Here is a 23,434-nt window from a genome sequence, read left to right on the forward strand (position 1 = left end):
TGTTGCATAGAAATCTAAAAGCAAAAAAATGTACAAAAAAAATTACCCATGCTAATTTATTTAAAAATCATGTAGATTAGATCACAAGTTGTTCTTACAATCTGGTCCTAGCAAAGGGGGGAAAAAACTTTTTTTTCCTTTTTTTGGTTGGGAGGTAGTAGTTATAAGATGTGAGCATGTAGCACAGCTTACATGTAATATTCAGCACTCCCAGCTGAGCTCAAAGTGAACACACTCTTACTGTGAATGATGCTATGATTAGCTGCTCGACATGCCTGACAGTGAGAGGTGTTCTGCTCTGAGAGACGAGCATAACGCTCTTGAAGCGTGCATGCTTGATTCAGCCCCAGCAGTGCAAACATCCACACAGGTTTCTGCACGAGTAAAAATCAAAGAGCGGTGGACAAAAAGGCCGTCGAGTGTTGCACCGAGTGTCATCAGCAGAGGCGACCGAGTCTCTTTATGAGATGTCACGTTGCCACAGCCAGCTCTCTTTGCTTTCGCTCGCTAAAAACATAGATTTGATTTGCAGTTTTGCTGCGTGTGTGCTGTCAAATCTGACCTAAGTTGTTTTCTCTTGCATCCTCCTTAAAGCTTTGTGAGCTTTAAGTGGCTAAATTTAAAAGGAACCCCTATGGACCAGGGACTTAATGCCCCTCTTTTGCTCCCCCTGTAGGATGCTTCGAGTGCTGCATCAAGTGTCTGGGCGGGGTGCCCTATGCCTCGCTGGTGGCCACTATCCTCTGCTTCATAGGTGTGGCCCTGTTCTGTGGATGCGGCCACGTAGCGCTGACTGGGACCCTGACCATGCTGGAGAACCACTTCTCCAGGGTATCTAGCGACCACGCCACCCTCACTATGGTGTAAGTCCACTGTGTTTCCAATCCAAGTATCTATATGATCACTAAGGTGTTCTGTTACTTATGAGTCTGTCACATATAAAAGATTAGACTAATCTTTTACATGGAACTTATGGAAACGATAAGTCATTGCCCAGTTATTTCACTTACTACCATCCTTTCAATGAAGGCACTAGTATGACCTCAGTATACTGGTATTATCCTTGTGTTTACTGCATCTGTTGAGGAGAGCCACCCACATTATGTGCCATACTTGAGAACCCTTAAACTGCTAAATGTCTTTTAACAAAGCATAGATAAAATTACAAAGTAATGGATCAGGGTGAGAGATGAAAGATAATTTTCTGATGATTATTTTCAATGGACTGTGGTGATTCTTAAGTAAAGTGCCCCACACAAGAAACCTCTAACAAGTGCCACTGGTATTTAACTATAAACATAATATATTAAAAATTAATTTGAAAAAGGATAAATCGACCATAAGCTAATGGCCATATTTGTCTTGTATTAGCCAGCATTAGTATAGCCTACATATTATCATAAGGTCCAGAGGGGTGCACTATGAAGGAAGCTCAACGCAGTCAGGCTTTTCTTGCACTAGTTTGGCGTGACAAAGCCTAAAACCCCACTCAGAGATAACGGGTGTCATGACAGCGTTACCAACTTTCTCTGTTAAGCCGCGGTTTCTGCCTCAGGCTCTGTGCACGCTCACATAAAAAAAGGGGCGTTTTACACGACATCTGACTCTTCCATTCAAAATGATCCCCATGAGTGCCGCTTACTCCTATTCAAGATGTTGTCAGATGATGATGAGGATAAAATGTTGATTAACATCCACAAAAATATGTATAATAGTAAATGCAACATTGGTAGAAATAAGACAGGAAATGAATGCTGCAGAAAATCATTAATTTTGGTAAATCTCATACAGAGCGGTAAAATAAACATTTTATCTCAAGTTAATACATTCAAACCTAATGCCCATATGCCTCTAAAGTTGATACTGTTTATCTAAAGTTAGCCAACAACAGCCACAATATAATTTTGACATTTTTCCTTTAAAAAAAATGAAAAGAGAAAAGATATCTACCTCGCATTAGCTAACATTAACCACCATGAAATACTGGCCTTACTGGCATTAATGGAAAAATGACTGGTCATATTTATATAAAGTTATCCAGCATTAGCTGAGGGTTGCATTGGTGCAGCGTCATGTCAGCTTGATGTTTAAATCTGATTTGTTTCTGTGCATCTTTGTCCAGGATTCAGATCTTTCAGTACATCATCTACGGCATTGGTTCCTTCTTCTTCGTCTACGCCATCATCCTGCTGGCTGAGGGCTTTTACACCACCAGCGCCATCAAGAAGGAGCTGCAGAGCGACTTCAAGACCACCGTCTGTGGACGCTGCATCACCGCCTTTGTACGTCAACACCACACACACACAAACACGCACAAGCAGCTGCAAATCATCACACCCACTGACCCAGTTACACTTTAAATTAAAGCCTCCAAATGAGACTTAATGACTTTGATGTGTATTTTAAAATGTTCCTGTTTAAAGTAGTTTAGTGGCTTAAAACAACAAACAGAAACCGTTCCTTCAATATGCTGTACATGCCTGCATGAAGGTCATCCTGAAAGTGTTTCCGAGGCACAATCTCACACCTCTGCACATGTATGGGCACATGCACATAAGGAAGACAGATATAAACAAACGCTTGCACACACACAAATGCTCAAAATCCCACTCGAGCCTTCAGGGTAACTCTGGCACAGTTTGTCCTTTCTAGTCTGATTACTCTAATTGCTGCAGATGTCCACTAACATTAGCGTAAACCCTGATCTGACTCTGATTTGTGCCTGTATATATGGTCTCAACCTTTAAAGAATATTATTCTTCTGTTGGTTTTTTAAAGCAACAATCACAAAATCCCAGTCTTTTGCTTTCTTTTTCACCTTCCTCCCCTCCTCAGTTCATGTTCCTGACCTACATCCTCTTCCTGGCCTTCCTCGCCATCTTCGGCTTCACGGCGATCCCGGTTTTCCTCTTCTTTAATATGTGGAACACCTGTGCTGCCATGAAGTCTCCTGATGCTAACATCACCTCTCCTGACTCCATCTGTGTGGATGTCAGGCAGTACGGTAAGTAAATTCGAAATGGCTTCAACTGTAATACTTCAGTTTGCAGTGTTTGCTGCATTTTTTTTCAGTGTGTTTTTAATGCGCGTGCACTTGTAAGTGAAGTTGGCTGATATTAGCCACCATAAGCTACTGGAATGTTTGTCTAAATTCTTAAGGGAATTTTGTATCTTTGCTGACTAGTACCATTCTTTTCCCTGTGAAGGATAAACTTTATGGAGAGCTGCAATATCTTACATCAAATTAGCACTTACGATGAGAAATCTAATTAATAGTTGCTTTTGAAATGATGCAGAAATAAATTCATCGCTTAACATCTTTGAAAGCTTGATTTGTATTCTAACAGCCATTGGTATAAGGCTTAGCAGCCTCCTAACATTGTTTCTTAGCTCCTTCTCCAGCAATCAAGGCCAGCCTGCCCTTTATATTTTCGCTCTAGCTCTTTGTTCTGCACACCTGATCTTATTACAGCTGACACATTTTCATCAGTTTGTGCAGGAGTAGAACTTGCACACCAGGCGGGCCTTCATTGTGTGGTTATAAACTGTTTGCAATAAAAGATGTACGAATGGTGCTATCTTTTGTAGCACAGCATGCACGCATGTTAGCTTACATGTAGCAACTTTGTGCCTTAAGGAGAGTTTGTTTATTCATATGTGCTATATGTAAATTAGGCTGACCAAAGCTGAACTACCTCCTTGCACTCATTTTTTAAACCTATTAGGCCTTTCTCTTCTTCACGTTAGGAATTGCCTGATATTATTCACAAGTACTTTTCTGTGTCCTGTCAACAACACTGTGAACAAGACCTATTTGTTATTTTAGATTAACATGCTGACAATGTTTAAACAGCTGTTCTTCCTGAGGCGTATGGTGACACTTAAAAATCTCAGAAGAAGGTTATGGAAATCTGTACAAAATATTTGAATGTGCTGTGTGAAATGTGATGGAAGTGTGGCATTACTGCACAACCTAGACCACCCTAATTAGAAACTAAAAAGTTGTGCTTTAAATCCACCTTCGAAAGACATTTACAGGTCTCAAAAATAAAATCTGCTGACTTCAAAGTTCAAGAAAAATTTCCCTGATCGAGAAATATCCTGGCTAACTTTAGCAATGGCTAACTTTAGCAATAAAAGCCTTCAGCGGCGCAGGAAAAATATCCAGGTGCCTCTCTCACTTCCACACAGGTGTTGCCTGCAGGACAGCAAACTGTGGAACTAGAAACACCACCTATTCATCTCCATCCACTTTAAATGTCATTTTCTATGCAGGAAGAGGTCAAACGAATACATTTAGATTATTGAGAGACTGATTGGATCTCTGTGAAAATCCACCTCAAAGCGGTATTACAGCATAGCAACACTCTCCTGCGATTGCGTATGTGGTCATCAGTCTGATGGCCTGATGTACAGTACGCGACCCACATTTGAAAGACAGCTGGCTCGCTTGCAAAGTAGGATGAGGATCACATATGCTTCATTGACTGTGGTGCAGCGCTAGCACGCCGTGTGAAATATTAACCCCAATTACTAGCAGTTGTGAAATTATTGTCAGCAGTTTTGGAGCTCCAGCTGATGAGTGATTGGGGAAATGTTTTGAAAGGTAAAAAAAGAAAGCAAATGCACAGAGTTAAAATAGCAGCAGAAATGATTCTACAGTTGACCAAAAAAAAAAAAAAAGGATTCACAATGACCCATATTTTTTCCAGCAGCAGCAGCAGCCCTGTTTCCTTTAATCTTTATCTGCGCCTAATTCATAATGCCTTCAATCATATCACTCAGTCTCTGGGGAGGACAAAGCTTCTTGTCTCAGTCCTGTGACGTTTCATCTATCTGATCCCGCAGGTGTAATTCCCTATAATGCCACACCAGGAAAAGCTTGTGGAGCCACCCTGGGAGAAATTTGTAACACCAGTGAGGTGAGAGGATGCTGACCTCTTTTGTTTTTTGTTGTTTTTTTTTTTTTCCTCCTCCTCCTTACTTTCATTAACGCCTCCTGGGATCCCCCCCCCCCGCAGTTCTACCTGTCCTACCACCTCTACATCGTTGCGTTAGCCGGCGCCGGAGCCACCATCATCGCGCTGGTAAGCTCCACGTGATCCCACCGATACAGTAATGTGCCGCTCAAAATATGCATGTTGCTATGGCGTGATTATCTGTTTCCATGGCAACCTCTCCCACCTCTCACATATGTCCTTCTATGGGTTTGAAATCCTGCCCTGCAGCCCGCCTCTGTGCGTGTGCTCAGCGAGGGTCAGTGTTTTACTCTGCTGCGGAGGCGGGCTTTTTTGTTTTGAGTCAAGGGAGATACTAAAAAAAAACAAATAAAAGCATTAAGCACTACTCCAGATGTTAGCACAGGGTCAGCTGGAAGCACTGTGTACTTTGATGTGTTACAAAAGGTGGAAAGACATACTAGAAAAAAAAGTAACGGAGGAAAACTGCTGTGGAACATTTTCATTGCTCTCGTGTTGGTTTATTTTAATATAACAGGATGTTTTCTACATTTAGATGTTGCTAAACTCCACTGGGCAAAAATCCGTAGTGTGGGATCAGGCACTCGTGGGTGTGGCAGACAGATGAGAGAGAAAGCTTCACAAGAGGGTGTAACAGCAGCTCTATCAAAAACATGGCATACAGAGTTTTTTTAACAATCTTTATTGTGTCCTTTTTTCACTGTTTTATGTGTTTTATATAAAATGCATGAGTTTAACAACAGAAATAAGGTAGCGTGGAGTCAGTTCCTGCCCTTGAATATGAAGAAAACATCTTGTTTCTCTTCAGATCCACTACCTGATGATTTTGGGGGCCAACTGGGCCTACCTGAAGAGTGCCGCCTCCACGCACGATTACCAGGACATCAAGACCAAGGATGACCAGGATTTGGAGGCTGAGGCACGCTCCAAGGAGGGCCAGAACTCGTCCTCCTACTCATAAGGACAAGAGAGCCCAACACCACCGCCCGTCTTCTCTCCACACCACAACCCCCACCCCCCCGCAACACCTAACGCCCACCCTGTCCCTCCGTTAAAACAAACCACCTCGGTCATGTTTGATAGTCCCAAAACCTCCTGATTCTCCATCCTCTTTCCTTCCACAGTGTTTATTAAGGGTTGTGGGCACGTCCTCACACCCGAGGGGAAGAGAATAGAGAGTCAGGAGAAGCGGCAGGCCCAGACGGAGGCAGATGCTTTCAGAATGGGAGAGCTCGCCCGCCGGGGTCGAGCTCAGGTACAGTACATCAGTTCAGAAGCGTCTCTTCCCTCGTGCTTTTGGGCGGCGGCTCGTGAACGTGGCCCGGCTGTGATGGCCTCGCGCCCTGAGCCAGCACAGCCTCTCGACACACAGCTCCTAACAGCCTAAAAAAAAACATTGCTCACTGCCTGCTTCGGCCATAAAGAAGCCAGGCAGCGATCAACTTCCTCTGTTTTTTTGGTGTTTTATATGCATATATATATGAATATGAATATATTGTGCGAATGTGTACGAATGTTGTTGTTTTTTTTAATACTCTCTGAAAAGTATGCCAGGTAATATTATGATCTTTCTTCTTCTTTACGTTTTTGCGCTCATAGGTTTTTCTCCTTTACTTTTCTCTCCATCTTTAACTTTTTATTGCTAATGCTCGTTGTTGCACTATTAAATAAACAAAAAAAATGGGGGATAAAAAAAAGCCCTTGAAAAACATAAACCGCTCCAATTCCCTCTCTCATAGACATACCTAAAATGATCTCAAATCACGTGGTATCTCAAGGATTATTATGCATTTACATGATAAGAGTTTTATTTACCCATCAAGGTATTAACAGTACATTTAAGACCAGAGGGGTAGCAAACTTTTAAGCAAGAAAATCCTTCAGGAAATACGCTGATTTGCTTTCAGGTCAAGGATTAGAGGAGAAGATTGAAAGCTGTCAGTATGATTTGTAAGAAGCTAAATTGCAACAGGCAAGCTACAATTAGCATAAAGATTGGAAACACAGCGACGGGCATTGTGTCTGATTTCAGATACTTGTGTAGTACACTATGTACATAATCATGTAGTGGATTCATTTTGACTTGTTCCAGCAAGTCATGCACTTACCAGAAACAACTGTAGCGCTGGACCGCGATTGTTAGCTGCCGCATTTTGCCGAACATACATTTTTTGTTAAGACTCTGACCAAATATTAACCTAAATTACTCTTAAAAAAAAAAAAAAGATGACAACGTAACACAAACATGGAACAATGCAAAAACATTTGTAATACCAACAGCTGAAAAAAATGTACCTGCTGCTGTTAGCTAGCTAGCTAGCACTGGCATCACCTGCTGCTGTTATTTGTTGAATCTTCCTTTTGCACTTCTTGGCTAAAACTTATTTGGTGGGCCCTTTTTCCAGTGCTTGGTCAATAATTGTTTGTTAGGTCCTCCTTTTCCACTTTTTGGCTAAAGCTTATTTGGTGGGCCCTCTTTTTCCACTTCTTGGCTAGTAGTTGTTTAGTGGGCCCTCCTTTTTCTCTTTTGGCTAAAGCGTATTTGGTGGGCCCTCTTTTTCCACTTCTTGGTTAATAATTAATTATTAGGTCCTCCTTTTCCATTTCTTAGCTAAAGCTTTTTTGGTGGGCCCTCCTTTTCCACTTCTTGGCTAACGCTTACTTGGTGGTTCCTCTTTTTCCACTGCTTAGCCAAGATGGCAACTGTTATGGGTGAGAAGTTCAGCCTTCCACACTTAATACAGGCATATGTTAGTGCTAATGCACTTACACATTCAAAACAACAAGTGTAAGTACCGAAGTACATAGATTTAGTTATTTCTTGAGCCTTCTAGCGCTGGATATTTGATTATTATTGAAGGCGGTATGGCTGTACTCATCCAACTTTTGGCAAGAAAACATATTGGCATACTTCTGGCAAACTGCTCCTTTTAAGACCTTTGTGGGTTTTTTGCTACACTCACCACCAGCGGCAGCAGAAATCAAAGATCTGTCCGAGTCTTAAAAAAGACACACACCTCAGGTATTAAACCAAATCTGATTTTCCACCAGTTGTGTTCTTTTCCAAAGCGTCACCATTTAAACTTTTTCCAGACTGCAGTCCTGTGTGACTTATACAGTAAAAACCTGTTCTCTCAGTTCCTCCCTTTGAGAAATTTCACCTGTAAATAGCCGAATCACCCTAAAAAGATGAATTAACTGTTCCCAAAACAGGGAGAACACAATCAGTGTTTTGCCATGCTCTTTTATTATTTTTTTTCCACAAATATATGTAAATGTACCCTTTGAGATATGTGTTTAGCACTAAAATACTAGTTCTGCATTTGCTATAATAATTGTAATGTAACATCTTAAATGATATGTCGTGAGAGGGATGAAGTGCAGTCATGGTATGATATGATGGATTGAGGTGCTTGTGACGTATACATTTTAAAATGTGACAAAAAAAAATAATGGAAATTGATTTTTAATGTTTTATCAGTTCTAGGCAGCTGATTTCTTCTTGTGATTCAGTAATTATTATTTTATGGAACATGTTTGTGCTTCTTTTATTTAATTTTTGATGGCCAGACAAATGAGTGACTCGAGATATGAGCTAAAGTCACCTTTTTCTTTTTTCTTTTTTTTTTTTTTTTGTTTCTCCTGTTTTATTTTTTAAACGTCATGCCTCTCAAATGAGCCGCAGAGACTGTTTTTGGATGTTTACACTGAATAAAACAAGTCAGGAATTTTCATACATTAATTTTATAACCAGATATCATTTAATAATCATGAACTATATTCTATATCAGTCATTATTGGTTAGTTCACCCTCAGAAAACACTGAAGAAAACAAAATTTTTTTGAACTTTGATGAGATGAAGCATGTCAGTATTGTCCATGTGTGCAGCTGTCTATTCTGTATAAAAAAGGACTATATTGCCATGTGTGTTATGTTTGATAAATATACGTGCTTTGCCGCCAGGTCGATGTAAAGGCAAACTTCAATTTCCTATAAGACGATGCGTGTCAGGGTGTTGTTGTTTCCTTGTTATTTGCATGAAGGAGACATGACTGTGTCTTTGCAGTTTTTCAGGTGATGTGTAGTCAATTGTAATGACAACTATGGTAGGCGGTGTTTGCCCCCTTCCTTCCTCCCCTTCCACCCACTCTTTTCTAAAGAAAACTCCATTGTACTTTGATGGCATTGTAGTCCTTGTAGGTGTTTCATTATGGTTTTCTTTTTTAAGTTGGAAATAGTTCTATGACTCCTATTTAGTGATGATTTTTGTAACCTTCTCTAGTAAAACCGATATTTTTTATTATCGTGACACCATTGCCTCCCGCCTCTTCCTTGTGATTTTTATGGAAATTTATTAAAAATTAAAGTGAAAGTATAGATAAGATGCTTCTTGTAAGGCTGCAAGTGATGATTTAAAATCAAAATGAACCGTTTTGACTCTTTTCTCAAATAGCCAGCATGCTTGTATGCTCAGAAACAGCAAACTACTCAAAGCAAAAAAAATTGTGTGCCGTAAACTGAACAGATGTGCAAAGACTTCTTAGAAATCAAGGTTTTAGAAGTTCAGTTTGGGTTTTGTTTTTTTTGTTTTGTTTTTTGTTTTTTTTTGTTTTTTGTTTTTTTGGGGGGGGGGGGGGGGTGTTATGATACGAACAGAAACAGAAAATAATCTTCTGTTGACTAAGCAGCTATCGATGGAGGCTTCCTCCTGCCAAAAAATAAGCTGTGCTATAATCTCAAAGATTTGGGTTATTATGATAAAATTTTGAGATACTTCACTCAAATTTTTTTAAATAACATGAAATTTAGAGATAATCTAAAATTTTAACTAAGCTCCACCTGGCAAATGTTTCACTGGCATGAAGATGCTTCCATACTTATCAAACTAAATATTTTAGCTCTAATTGAACAACGATTCGGAGAGTAGCCATTTAATCTAAAATAGTAGCATTGCTAATCACATTAATTAAGGCTTGGTGCCCAAATGGCATCAGTAGCACCTGTGTTTGTTATTTTAGGGAGCAAATGCATAAATCAAATTAAAAATCACCTAAAGTGTGGTTGAAGTCTTTGAAGTTGTTACTAAATAAAGAGAATAAAGAGAAAAGCAGCTGTTTCTTTCTCAGAAAGTCACAAGAAATGAGCGGGTATGATCATCTGTGTTCAGGCAAGCATGTGCTTTCACATATTAAAGCTGTGAAACTACTGAACCTACAAATGCATACTATGAGGAAGTTTAAAGACACCACCCACGCAGGTGTTTTCACTCATGTTTTAGTTGTTGCTCCCATTACGGGAGCATGTTTTATTATTAAATATTTAGAATCCAAGAATGAGCTCTGTTAAAATTCAGCCTAACCCATAAGACATCAGAAATCAGACTAATAGCAATATATGACACCATCTTCTGATACATAGGCACCACCTTGTGGACTACAATGATAATACAACATCAGTGAAACCCATATTAAATAACAGGTGTTTCTCCAGTTTTGCCTGACATTTTATTTTCAGTGTTTTTAAAAAAAAAAAAAAAAGTTGGGAGCCATCTCCTTTAATAAAGACCATAATTACAGTAATTTCAAAATTAGAACTGATGAATAAATACTTAAACACAGAAAATGGACTCTAGCTAGCGACAGCAGTTTGAAGGTCTCTGGTTTGGCATTATTACACTGTCAAAATAGAAGATAAGATCATTTATCTTAAATAGTTACCTTAAATTCTGTGTTTATATAGATGGGGGTGGGGGGGCATGTTGCATTTCTAAGGCAAAAACATTAATAGCTTTAAATCAGGCTGTTTTCTTATTTGCCTTGCAGGTCTGTTTAAGGATAATTAGTATATTTAAGCTATGAAAGCTGTTTTGTAGTTTTAGTCTTCCGCCTTCAAACCGAGTCCAGTATCTGCTTCAGTGTGCAAAAGTAATCGTAAAGGACTTCTCTTTTTGTGGTTAAAGCGTCAAACTGCAGCTCCATCAGTGACGTCGAAACCGTCAGCACGTCTGAAACACTGACTGTGGTACAAATCCTGCATTAAGTGGCATTTAGAGGTGACATGATTTTTGTTTTGTTTTTAAACTGAAAACCCATTTGACTTATTGCCAATTGATTTGTTAATCTGCACATCCAAATGAGAAATGTTAACAATTCAATTTGTTTCTGAAAGGGACCAAAATGTGAGAAGGTCATGAAGAGTTTTCAGGCACATGATTATGTAAAAATCATGAACAACGGCACAAAACCGCTTATTTCCAATAACACTCGCTGAGAACATCACAGACTGTTGTAGAGACGCTCCTGAGCCACCACCAGTTCCCTCTTTTCGTAAAAATCGCTTGTGGGATCTGCACAAGTATCACGAGCTCTTGGTAGGTCACACTGTGGGCTGAGCTCAGCAGCAGCTGTCCTGGGGTTGGCTCTTCCTCTGCAAGTCCACCGTGTTGGTGTTGATGAGGTGACTATCTCTGTCGTCCGATGCCAGAATTTGACGCACCGCCTCCTCAAAGGCTGATGCTACATTTGTGGCATCCCTGGCGCTTGTCTCAAAGTAAGGGTGTCCGCCGTTTTCGCGACACCACTTCCGAGCATCCTCCCCCGACACCTGACGCTCAGGAATATCCAGTTTGTTACCCAGCACCACAAAGGGGAAGCTGTCAGGGTCCTTTATGTCAGCATAGTATGTAAACTCCTTCTTCCAGTTTGACAGGTTTTGGAAACTCTGTCCGTCGTCCAAGCTGAAGGTGAGCAGGCAGCAGTCGGAACCGCGGTAGAAGGGTGTGCGGAGGCTGCGGAAACGCTCTTGACCTGCCGTGTCCCAGATCTGCAGGGTGACGCGGTGCCCGTCCACCTCCAGCTCTTTGTTCAGGAACTCCACGCCTATAGTGTGGAAAAGGTGCGAGTCGAACTTGTTGGTGACGTATCGGTTCATGAGTGACGATTTGCCCACGCCACCGTCACCCAGGAGGATCACCTTAAAGAGAGCGGATTTGGACATCACGAACTTTGGGTTGAGTAGTCAGAGCCAAGAGACGGCGCAGGGGGTCTGAAGCCACCACCGATAAAGAAAGCAGTTTGATCTGGAGAGGAAAAAAACTCAGCGTTAACTCAAAGAACATTTTTAATGGAGAAGCATCCAAACTTTATGTATAAGATTTTTATTTTATAAAGTAGCTTTACATGATTTCACACATCAAAATTATCCTACTTATCTTATACCAGGCTTCAGAGCAGCCACTCAGTTCATCCTCTACCTGAAACTTGTTCTGATTGGCTGCCCCTCAAACAGAAAGTTTTAAGCAGAGGTGTGCTCACTTCTGTATAACTCTGCCCACCTGAGATGACCATATTAGGGGTATTCCCCCTCAGTGACATCACACAGAGTCAAAAGTAGAAAAAAAAAATCTGAACTCAAGCATTCAGAGCAGTCTGAAGTCTGACATTCTGTGGGATTGTGTAGGATCTTTGCTTTGCTGCCATTATTGGACATATGTATGTATACAGCATTTGTAGGTAAATTGAACACTTTGGGTTTTGTGACATTTAAATGAACAAAAAGTTATATGAATATGAAAAATGATAATGGGCATTTTTAGCATTCTCTAATCAAATATACTTTTAAAAAATAAAACCTGAAGATCAATTTTTTTAAGAACAAAAGGTGAAAGTTCAACTAACTTCAGTGACTTAAGTCACTAACTAAGGAAAAACCTGAACCCCGGGGTGTGTATTGTTGGCTTGGTTTGGTTCCAGTTGGATTAAACACCATCATCTTAACCACAAATAAGAGAATATATTCTGGATAAACACATGCACATACGAGCAATCTGGAAACAGCTTTTTTTTTTTGTAAGACAACATGACATGCTTTACAGATATTGAGAGATCAGATGAACTTTGGCCTGCTCGGTCACAGCAAAGGAAGGTCCTGGGTTCGAATCCTGGGGCCTTTCTGCGTGGGTTCTCTCTGGGTACCTTGGCTTGCTCCCACACGCCAAAGACACGCATGTTATTTTAACTGGGGGCTCTAAATTGGCCGTAGGTGTGGATGTGAGCATGTCTCTCTGTGTTAGAACTGTGATTGCAGTTCCTGCCTGGGGTGTACCTATCACACCTGCAACCCTGAACTGGATAAATGGAAGAAAATGGATGGATGGATGGATGGATGGATGGATGGATGGATGGATGGATGGATGGATGGATGGATGGATGGATCTGTTTCTAAGTTAATTTTCCCTTCATTATCCGTGGCCTTTGAGTATTATTCACATATTTCCTCAGATTCAGACCACATGAACATCTGATTCGAGTCAGTAGACTAGTTAATCCTATTAAAACTGCCACAGCCCCCCCTCATTACTCTACATAACAATTACATGTTTAAATATGTTATGCATGAAATGAGCCATGCTGAAAATCCCATGGACACTGATCACAGGACTGGTGAGTCATTCACAAGCTGGAAACACTGTCAGCACCAAAGAAGAGAGTTTTCCTCACCGTTACATCTGCGTTAGATCGCTTCAGCATCAGCTGTCTGTGAGATCATGAAGTGGCCAAAGGATTTCACCCACTCTGGCTCAGCTGCAAAGCAAAAAAAGGAAAAAAAAAAAAGTCTAATGAGGATCTAAATGCAAATTTAATCCTGTCCCACACACTGCCATAGTTTACATACCACTTCAGGGTAAGAGCAATCTAACCTACAAAATCTCAGAGATGAACGTGGGCACGTGGGTAACAGCTTTACAGGAACACAATCCCCTCGTCCATCACTGTGACACAGAGACTGCACCGCCTCATTACTCACACAGGTACCAATCTCTATTTTACACTTTTGATGTCACACATATAGTTTATTTCGATGGCTAAACCGCTCCTTCAGCACAATACGCGTCTCTGCTCTGAATATATCCTCTAAACCTTTACAGTTAAGGGGAGATTCATCATTTTTGCAGCAATTTTGGACCATTTTCTGCAGGACTTGAACCCAAAGTGCTTTATAGCACATCTTTCAAGAACCTGCTGGTGATTAAGACTCCAAAGAGGAGCGGCTAACCATTAAAGCCCAATTCAAGGGGCAGCGGTTGTGTTTGTTTGCTTAGTTCTTTGGCTACAGGGAGAGAACGATTATGGGAATTTAACCAATGCAAGAGCCACAGAAAAAGGGGCCTGAACACAAAGGGGAACAACAGTAGAGTTCAGAACAAAGAGGAGGAAGCAAAGAGAAACATTACAGATTAAAAAAAGCCCACATGAAACACGCATACAGCGGCAAAAGCAGACGGTTTTAATTGTTCTTGTTTCGTTTCACTACAAAGTCGAATACGACATCTGCCTTCTCTGCGCGGGGGCAAAGGTAAAGGAACAAAAACAGCGCAGACACAGAGTGGTCCACGTTACCGGTTGTTCCACATAGTTTATGATGCTGCTTCCAGGTGATGGTAAACAACTACAACATGTAGACGTGCATGTGTGAACTGCTGCTGAGCTGCCCTGCCTACTGATGTCTGGAATTTGAATTGCAGTGCTTTTTCTTTTTTATGACTTTAAGACATGACAGATTAATTCAAATTCGCAGCGTTATATAAGATGTTCCACATGCAGCGGTGTATGTGCAGTCTGCAGCCATAAAGGAAAGAACTGACTAAACCCACTGCTCCTTAGGAAAATCTGACTGCCCACAGAGCCGCCGAGTCACAAGCACTGGCAGGAAAACAGAGATGAAGGACCAAAATAGGGTAAATAATGTCTTTGTCTTGAAACCTTTAAGCACAGTGCTGCTCCTGACATTTGCTCTGGGGAAACTTTGACCGTTTTAAAAGCAGCAATGCAACAGAAAAATGAAGCAGGAAAGAAAGCACACACACACACACACACACACACACACACACACACGCACGCACACAGTCACTCACTCAGGAGTCATGTGCTTCATTCAGCAGGATACAGACAGGGCTGCTGTGTGTGGGGGTGAGTGTGTGTGTGGGTTTTTTTTTTTCCCCCCTCTATAAAAATGTTCCTCTCCTCCAAATCTTGGACTTCTGAGCCTTCAAAATAAAATATTTCTGTATCTTAAAATCAAATCGAAAGCTTATACTCAGTCAGTGTGGTAATAATCTAATAAATAATAATCTGCCATGAGTCATGGGAGCAGAGCTGGTTCAGGTGACACACCTTACCTGAGCGTGAGCAAGTAATTTACTGGATTTCTTATCGCCAAACAACATGAACAGCAACAACATGGAGACAGCTGCAGCCACATGTGAGCCCAGTTAAGTCTTTTAGAAGCGGACTCTGTCAAAGCTGTAAACTTTCGTGTGAGAGGCGCGGGAAGTGTTTACACTTTAAGTTACTACATCATAATTACAGCACAGATTGAGCATTTTTGTGGTTTCCAGCTGGCAGACGCTCGCTAGATCCATTTTCGGACACCCTGCAAACCAGGGACAACTGTTTTCGATAGTTTATATATATATATATATATATATATATATATATATATAATGCTCTCATTTGCACCATTTATAGCAAATGCAGACATACAGCATAAAAAAAAGTTAAAGGAAGCAACTTGATTAGGCCTAGCTACAAATAGGTAGCTTCTTTGCATTTACCAGCTTTCAAATTAGGTCTTCATTCCTGCAGAATTAGCGTATATGTATATTTGAAAATTAAATCCTGCTTACATGCATTTAGTCAACGTCAATATCTAAAGACACTGTTTTTAAGAAGCAGAGAAGTCTGGGCTTGTCCGATAATGGAACCTTCACCGCAAACTGTTGCTGTCCGATAATGGGCGTGCTAGTAGTTGCACGTTCACGACTTTACTAATCCGATTAAAACGACAGAAAGCGGGTATTTTGGCGGCTGAAATTAGACTTTTCGCCTCTGCGTAACCTTACCTGTCGCTATGGCGGTCAGCGCTGGATTCTAGCCGTTAAATTCCTCTCGTTTCCCCCGGTAGGCTGCTGCTGACAGCCGGTGGCATGGCGATCCCGTATCCCTGCCGCTGCTCTCTGGCCCCGCAGCTGCGGATGACGCTCACATGACCCAGCAGGGGCTGTCACGCCTCCTGTCATCAGGCGCTTTCCTGGATCCAGCCGGCGCGTCCACATTCTGAAGAAGTTAGAAATGTAACCTACTGTGTGTTTGAGCGCAGGTTTAAAATGGTCGCAAAACAGTCGTGACCCTCCAAAGTGCTCCTAAATAAGCCAGGAGATGGCTGAAGTTGTAACAGAGTCAAAAAGTTTTTAGTGTCACAGAGTTATATTATTTTCATCACTCTTTTATCTCTTTTTTCCTGTATTTTTTTGTGAAATACAGTTTTCGCCACTTCAGGCCCCTTAAAACATCGCTAAGACATAACTTGGTTTGAGCGGTCCTAAGCAAATATGAATTGTTTGAAGAGATCAGAATCCAAACACCCTGCTGCAGTATCACTTGTGCAAATATTGTATATTTATGCATCTCTGTAAGTCTATTGAAGTGTGGCAAAATTCATGCTAAGAGCCCAGACTGGTGTTTTGATTCCCTATCTTGCAACTTTTGTGTCTGTGTGTAAGTGTGTGAGGGAGAGTGGGTACAGTTATAGTCAGAAATTAACATCCACTCATGTCATGAGCATGAATGTTATGATGATTTTGGGCTTTAAAGATTTCTTTGAACTGTTCTTTCTCCAGGGTGGACTGACTGTGCAGCATTCATCTTTACTGACTTAAAAAAAGCAAGAACTGGCTGCAAAAGTTTGAATTTATTTTGGATTTTCTCTAATCCACACAGGGTCAAATGTATACATACACCCAGATTTACAGTATATTTGTAAATGTGCCTCAGCATGTTGCACCTTGACCACATGCTTTTGGTAGCCATCACCAAGCATTATTATACCAGATATCTGATCATTCTTCTTGGCAGCTATTAAACATAGTTCACAAATTTTTAACAGGGTTGATTTAAGTTCCCATACCGGGAGTCGAACCCGGGCCGCCTGGGTGAAAACCAGGAATCCTAACCGCTAGACCATTCTCGAGACACCTGGGAGAGGACAGCCAATTGATCCAAACTCAGTTCAGCATGGAGATCACAAAGGTTATATAGTGTTGGTCAAAACCCCCGCATTCCTAATTTCCCATATATGGCTATAAGGGACAGCTCCAACTATCCCCAAAGGCATAGCCTATAGCTGGACATATGGTCAATTCCTTATATGGAAATCAAGAGAGCCTACAAGGGGCCCTTTGTGCATTCCTTTGTGCTGATGTCAAACCTTTAGTTCATCCCTAATTACCCTTCTTGAACAAAATCTATACAGGCCTTAAGGAAGAAACCATACATACATATATAGAGTTTAACATAGCAGTACAGACACCACAAGTACTACTTGCAATATACCTTTGTCAGAGACAGCAAAACAGCTCCAGAGCATGATGCTACCACCACCATGCCCGACAGCTGGTACAGTGTCCTTAGGTTTGAAAGTGTCAAACAGCTCAATCTTTGTCTCATCTGACCATAAAACTTTTCTCCAGCTACAAATTTCAATCAAGCTTGAAGGTGTCGATTTTGGAACAGGGGCTTCTTTGTTGGTCGGCACCCTCTCAGTCCGTGGTGATGTAAAACTGGCCTCACAGTTCACAACTGGCTGTACAGTTCTCCTTCTTAGACCTTGACTGAGTTCCTTGGACTTTCCCATTGTTCTGAGTCCAATGAGTGCTGTCAAACAAATCCTTTCATTGCTGGCAAAGAGAAACTACCAGCTGTAATTGATCATGATCACTATCGAAGGCTTTGGCCTTCACAAGTTAAAAGTAGAACCTTTGGCACCACTTATTAAGATTTAAGTGAATGTCTGCATATATTTGAGGTTTTTTTTAAATCATTAAAGATGTATGCTGTTCAATCAGTCCACCCTGGGAAAAGAACAGTTTTTACCAAGACATTCACGGCCACAATGAGTGCATGCAAACCTCTGACCAGAGCTTTGTGTGGCTGCAGAGCATCAACCTGACAGGCCATGATACTGAAAGGCTCCTTATCTACTAAAAAAGATAAGGAGCATGTGAGAGGAGATGCAATACAGAGAAATGCAGCAGGGCCGAGATAACAAGCATCTTATCTTCGACCATTTTACCTTTGGACATCCCAGAACGAGCCTGCTACAAAGATCAGGACCAGGACATGACATAAATAATGACGCAGACAAAACAGCTGAGAATCAAACTGAGCGATTTTCTCTGAAAATCTTCGCAATGTGCAAAAAAAAAAAAAAAAAACAGACTCATGTGACGTCACAGTAAACGTGTAAATGAGTCATTGTGCCACGCTGGCCGGAGCACCATGGGATATCCACCCCTCCGGCTGCTGGGGAGGGCAGATTAATGACTCACATGCTTGCTGTTCTTTCGGGGGGGGGGTCACATGTCTCATCTGCTGGATTCAGTTTGCCACAAATGGGACATTGTAGAGCAGAGGCATGTGTTAAGGAATCTCCCAACATGTTAATACCCAGAATTACTGACATAAAGACTATAAAATTAAACATTAGCGATGAATGACTCTTTTGATCAGAGAATGTGAGAGTGAGAGAGAGGCCAGTAAAAGCATTCAAATGTATGTAGAAATAAACTGGAGGGCCATTACAGAGAGTAGAGGAGACAGGAAATGATTCACCAAGAAAAAGATGATGACAGCTACTTCTTAAAAACTCGTGGTTTCAGTCGGCAGCTGCAGTGACTTGGCATTTCAGGCAGTAAAGACACAGTTTGGGCTTCCAGCTGTGGGTTTTACTGGTGAATGCATGAAACATCAAACAGAAATGCTACGAAAAAAAATCTGGTTTAAACCACAAGTATGCACTTCCTCCTGCTGGAAAGTTTCCACTCTCTGCATTTAACCGGTCACTAGAAAGTCTTTACGGCGTCAGATTTAAACCTTCAACATGGGGTGAAGAAAGGAAAATCCACTCAAATGAGTGCGGTTTCACAGCGGGCAGTCCAGCTAAAGCAGTTAGTCTGCAACAAGGGCCGTTTAAGTCATTTTATTTGGGTAAATGAAACTGGCAAATAGAGAAAATAAAGTCATCATTAATGAAAGTCCTACACAGCATGATTCCTGTGCAGGACGATATTATCTGTTATTTTCATCACTGATTAATCTCTCATTAACTTTATTGGCCATGTGTGTTGGTTTAGAGGCAGACCCACCCGCTGTGGTACCACTGCTGGCCACACCCGCTACAGGTCACAAAGGTCATCGCATCCTCGTCTGGGCTGCCCCGCCTCACCCATGCAGGCAAGAACAGAACCCCTCTGGACACTTGTGTCACCCTACAGTCTGACCCCCCGCATCGTTTGCAGCGAATCTTCTGAGTCTGCATCCCTTCTATCCCTCGAGGCAGCTGCCTCTCGCTCACACCCTGGGAGGAGTACTCCTCCCTCAGCTGCCGCAGCTCCACGCTGGCCATCTCCTCCGCAGACATGCGGCCGAAGGCCTCGGGGCACAGGGAGCCGCTCAGGAGGCCCTGACGCAGGTGGCCGTGTTTGGGATTCCTCAGGTTGGCTACCTTGCTCCTCACACAGGCTTTATATTTGACCTGGTTGTGTTTGTGGAGCTCGTGGATGTGCTGCTCGATGCCTGCAGCCAGCTCTGCAGCCTTGTCCTGATCAGGAGCTTCGGGGCAGAGGGCAGCAAGGAGGAGCTGAACGCATTTGGTTCTTACGCTATCAGAAGATACAGTGGAAATATGAGCCTGGAGGCCCGGAGTAGCCTGCACAGATGGCGCTTCTTTTTCTGCAGCAATCTCCTCTCCAGTGTCACGTGTTTGTCCAGAAACAGAATGGAAATCCCCCTGCTCACCATCCACATCCTCTTTTGGTAAAGAAAGCTCAGGATCCTTGCTCTCCTCTGTGCATTTCACTCCTCGTCTATCCCTCGTGTACTGCCTCTTCCACTTGGACAGCAAGCTCTTTGCGGTCTTCTTCACGCTGTCATCAGAGCAGGTTTTCAGGAGCCTGTAGAGCACCTTGACGATGTCTGTTGCTTCCAGCTGCTCTGCTGTGACTTGAGACTTCTCGAGGTCACCAAGGAGGGTCATGATGTTCCCATAGCTTCTGTCTGCACTGAATTTCTCTATCTGAAGAGCACAGCGGACCACTTCCTTTGCATCCATAGCAGCTGCAAAGATATAAGGGCAAAGATGAAACGATAAATATCACAGCTCTACAGGATAAAGACAGCTAACCTGTCAGAAAACATTCAGTACATTTGCTTTTCTGAATGCAGTGATCTTTGCCACAGCCTGCAAACTGCAGCACTGCTCTCCTGAAAGCACGGCAGTATACATCATTTACCAACACATTAAAATATACTTTTGCGTGTGTTTACCTGATTTCCTTCATGATTTGTAGTTTCTTCCTGCTAACAGTGAACCCAACAAACGTCTACATGGGAGCAGCCATGTTGACTGTCTCTCCAGAAAAGAAAAATGCCAGCATTCACCTCTAGATGGGGCTGTAGCCTCACAAAATCAGTGTGTTCATCACGGTATTATAGGTAGTTTGCCATCAGTTTCTTAAAATACACATATATATATATATATATATATATATATATATATATATATATATATATATATATATATATATATATATATATATATATATATATATATATTTCTAAATTATATTTCTAAAAATTGGGATTAATGCAATATTTCAAATGAAAGTCTTAGTGATGAGAATGTCTCCTCGAATCATCCTTTGAGTATATTGTGATGTGTTTAATCAGTAAAAGTATTGCAGCTGTGCTGTCAGTCTGTGGTTTGCCTAAAATGTACTGTAGGATTAGTGCTTTATGTGAGGATTTAGGTGTGTGCATTTGGATTTTCAGGTTACCTCCACAGCCAGATTTCTGTTCTATTTTCACACCTCTCTCCTGTTTGCCCACAATAACACATGTGGATGAACCTGTGTTAAAGCACGGGAGGAGTTGAGGGTGTCGCCCAGAAGAAGAGTGTATATTCATGTGTTAATCTGTATTATTACAGCCGTGTGTTTCTTCTTTTCAACTAATGTGATAGAGATGAAAGATGTGCATGGTTTGATATTTGGTTCGGCATGCAGAAACACGTAGTCCTCACATCCAAACAGTCCAGTGGCCTCCAGACAGGAATTCAGTACAACACATCTCATGACAAGATGGGGCAAGTATTTCAGCTGGGGCTGCAATTACATGTTGTGATGGAAGAAAACGATTGAGTGCTTGGTATAATTCATGGTTGTAGAGCTCAGACGAGACATGTTTCAGCGGATGCACCAATTCGCAGGTAGTTGTTAGTATTTCATAGAAGCCAGGGACACAGTTTGGTGTAATCACACCACTGACAGTGACGTGAGTGATAAATGCAAGCTTTATTGCATGGCTAAAAGGTTGATTATGTATTAATTGGATATTCTCTGAATTGTAGCATATCTGGATATTGCCAAAACAATTGAGTAATACCTTCGGGGATTTAGGGATGTGAAAATTGCTGAAGTGATGAGGGAGGACGGGTCCTGTGTTTTACTTTTTCTTGCTGTTTTAGTCTGTTTGTTTTTTCGACAGCTTGTCTGTTTTGTTGTATGATCCATTTTTTCCGTACAGTACTGCATGTCAATCATTATTTCTGGTTTTTGAAACATGCAGCACTGACTCACTGAAACTCACTCATACTGACTACTAAAATCATTTGCCTTCAGAACTGCTTTAATTCTTCATGGCACAGATTCAACAAGGTGTTGGAAACATTCCTCAGAGATTTTAGTGCATATTGTTGTGAATCTCCTGCATCTGAATGTTGCAGCAGAAATGTTTTTCTGCTCTGTTGTTCAATTTTGGTGAGCTTGAGCAAATTTTAGCCTCATTTTTCCCTGTTCTTATCTGTCAGGAGCGACACTCGGTGTGGGCTTCTGCTGCTGTAGCCCATTTTCTTTAAGGATTGATGTGTTGTGCATTCAGAGATGCTCTTCTGCATACCTCGGTTGTAACGACTGGTTATTTGAGTCACCGTTGCCTTCTTATCAGCCCAAAGCAGTCTGGTCATTTTCCTGTCACCTCTGGCATCAATGAGGCATTTTCACGCACAGAACTGCCGCTTACCGGATATTTTCACTTTTTCAGAAATGGTCTGATAAATCCTGGGGAGCAGCAGTTCACCAATAAGAAGCATCAGTGACTCAAATAACCACTCATTACAACCGAGGTACGCAGAAGAGCATCTCTGAATGCACAACATGTCAATGCTTGAAGCAGCAGAAGACCACACCCAACGTCACTGAAAATACAGCTCACACAAGCTCACCAAAACTTGGCATTAGAAAACTGGAAAAAGTTGCCTGATCTTATGAGTCTTGAGTTCTGCTGTGACTGTGAGATAGTAGTACACATTTAGCAAAATGACATAAAAATCTTGTATCACCAGTTTAGGCTGTGTTGGTGGTGTTATCATATGAGGGATATTGTAAAGCAGACATTACAGCAACATGTCTTTCAACATAAGGCTGAAGTTAAGCCAAAATATATGCCTGAAGTCGAAGGAAGGAGTAAGAGTTCCTTGACACAAAAAAAGCAAACTGTTTTCAAAAAAATTGGCTGCAGCTGCAGTGGCAAAAGTTGTAAAAGCCTCCTTTGACTCCTTTGACTGTGAATTGCGTTCATAAATTAGACACAAACCGGATAGAAAGTTGGCTTAAAGTCAAAATTACCTTTTTTATTCAGTGAAGCACATTTAATAGTCCTGTCAAATCATATATGTCATTATTCACACACAAAAGACTCGATGAAATGTAATCAGATGAGCATGGTGGCATTATGTAACAGCTAATATGACATCACGCTCCTAATCTTACATTAAAAATTTGCTTTCAAGATTCATGCAGCTGGGGCCGATAGCAGAGTAGGCCTCAAGGGAAAATTGATTTGGTGTCTCTTCGCATAATAGCTTCTAGCTCTCGAGTTCAAAGAGCTGCTTTTAAAACCCCCAAATGGAAGTTAAGGCTTCCAGGAGGCTTTTAGCAGTGTTAATGTTTAACTTTTCTTTTCTTGCTTGAGGAGTTTTCTCTGAGTGTGTCAGGAAATGTGCTATGTGGGATATTCGAGGGTTGGTAAAGTGTGCGCTCTTTGAGCTTTTTTGGTTCCTAAGTGGATTTTGTGAACTGAACCTCCAGCCTTTCACACACACACAGGAGGGTGCACACCTCAAACTGTGTTTCCCCCTCGACTGTGTGGATTGCCGTGGGTGGGGTCCGGCTGAGCCATCAGTGAGCACATTTCAGACACAAAAAGGAAAGGAAAGCACCTCCTTCTGTAGTTAAAACACACCAGACCTGCTGAATTTTGATCCCTCCAAACATGCACGACTAACACTCACAAAACTCCTCGGCCAAGTTCAAGTCATTTCACTGCGGCCTGTTTGCACTTGT

The 23,434-nt window shown here is 41.6% G+C and overlaps 3 protein-coding genes and 1 non-coding gene across 5 annotated transcripts in view; 1 reads left to right on the forward strand and 3 right to left on the reverse strand.

Annotated features, from left to right (window-relative positions):
• Positions 1-9,291, forward strand: part of LOC115791914 (neuronal membrane glycoprotein M6-b-like) — a 29,538-nt gene extending 20,247 nt beyond the window's left edge. The window contains exons 2-7 of one of the 2 annotated variants that reach the window (XM_030746218.1): positions 677-863; positions 2,123-2,282; positions 2,836-3,004; positions 4,849-4,922; positions 5,022-5,087; positions 5,515-5,676. In XM_030746218.1, the coding sequence (XP_030602078.1) occupies positions 677-863; positions 2,123-2,282; positions 2,836-3,004; positions 4,849-4,922; positions 5,022-5,087; positions 5,515-5,586 (728 nt within the window). In that variant the 3' untranslated portion in view covers positions 5,587-5,676. Of the gene's footprint in view, positions 1-676; positions 864-2,122; positions 2,283-2,835; positions 3,005-4,848; positions 4,923-5,021; positions 5,088-5,514; positions 5,677-5,787 lie in introns of those variants that run through there. The other variant, XM_030746213.1, reaches the window with a different exon arrangement.
• Positions 9,292-10,252: 961 nt separating this feature from the next.
• Positions 10,253-16,036, reverse strand: LOC115794149 (ras-related protein Rab-9A-like). Its single transcript, XM_030749475.1, has 3 exons — positions 15,881-16,036; positions 13,479-13,562; positions 10,253-12,058 (listed from the first exon to the last, which is right to left on the reverse strand). Exon 3 carries the CDS (start codon positions 11,974-11,976, stop codon positions 11,374-11,376), a length of 603 nt encoding a protein of 200 aa, XP_030605335.1. The 5' UTR covers positions 11,977-12,058; positions 13,479-13,562; positions 15,881-16,036; the 3' UTR covers positions 10,253-11,373.
• Positions 16,037-16,935: 899 nt separating this feature from the next.
• trnae-uuc (transfer RNA glutamic acid (anticodon UUC)) lies at positions 16,936-17,007 on the reverse strand. The gene has a single exon. It is a non-coding gene; the product is annotated as a tRNA-Glu (tRNA).
• Positions 17,008-18,258: 1,251 nt separating this feature from the next.
• Positions 18,259-20,454, reverse strand: tceanc (transcription elongation factor A N-terminal and central domain containing). Its single transcript, XM_030751555.1, has 2 exons — positions 20,361-20,454; positions 18,259-20,150 (listed from the first exon to the last, which is right to left on the reverse strand). Exon 2 carries the CDS (start codon positions 20,143-20,145, stop codon positions 19,165-19,167), a length of 981 nt encoding a protein of 326 aa, XP_030607415.1. The 5' UTR covers positions 20,146-20,150; positions 20,361-20,454; the 3' UTR covers positions 18,259-19,164.
• Between the last annotated feature and the right edge of the window lie 2,980 nt (positions 20,455-23,434).

The sequence above is a fragment of the Archocentrus centrarchus genome, chromosome 2, assembly GCF_007364275.1.
Source record: "Archocentrus centrarchus isolate MPI-CPG fArcCen1 chromosome 2, fArcCen1, whole genome shotgun sequence".
In the NCBI taxonomy this organism is placed as follows: Eukaryota; Metazoa; Chordata; class Actinopteri; order Cichliformes; family Cichlidae; genus Archocentrus; species Archocentrus centrarchus.

Coding starts and splice junctions, on each gene's coding strand:
- LOC115794149 (XM_030749475.1), bottom strand. CDS start 11,976: ATGTCCAAATCCGCTCTCTTTAAGGTGATCCTCCTGGGTGACGGTGGC.
- tceanc (XM_030751555.1), bottom strand. CDS start 20,145: ATGGATGCAAAGGAAGTGGTCCGCTGTGCTCTTCAGATAGAGAAATTC.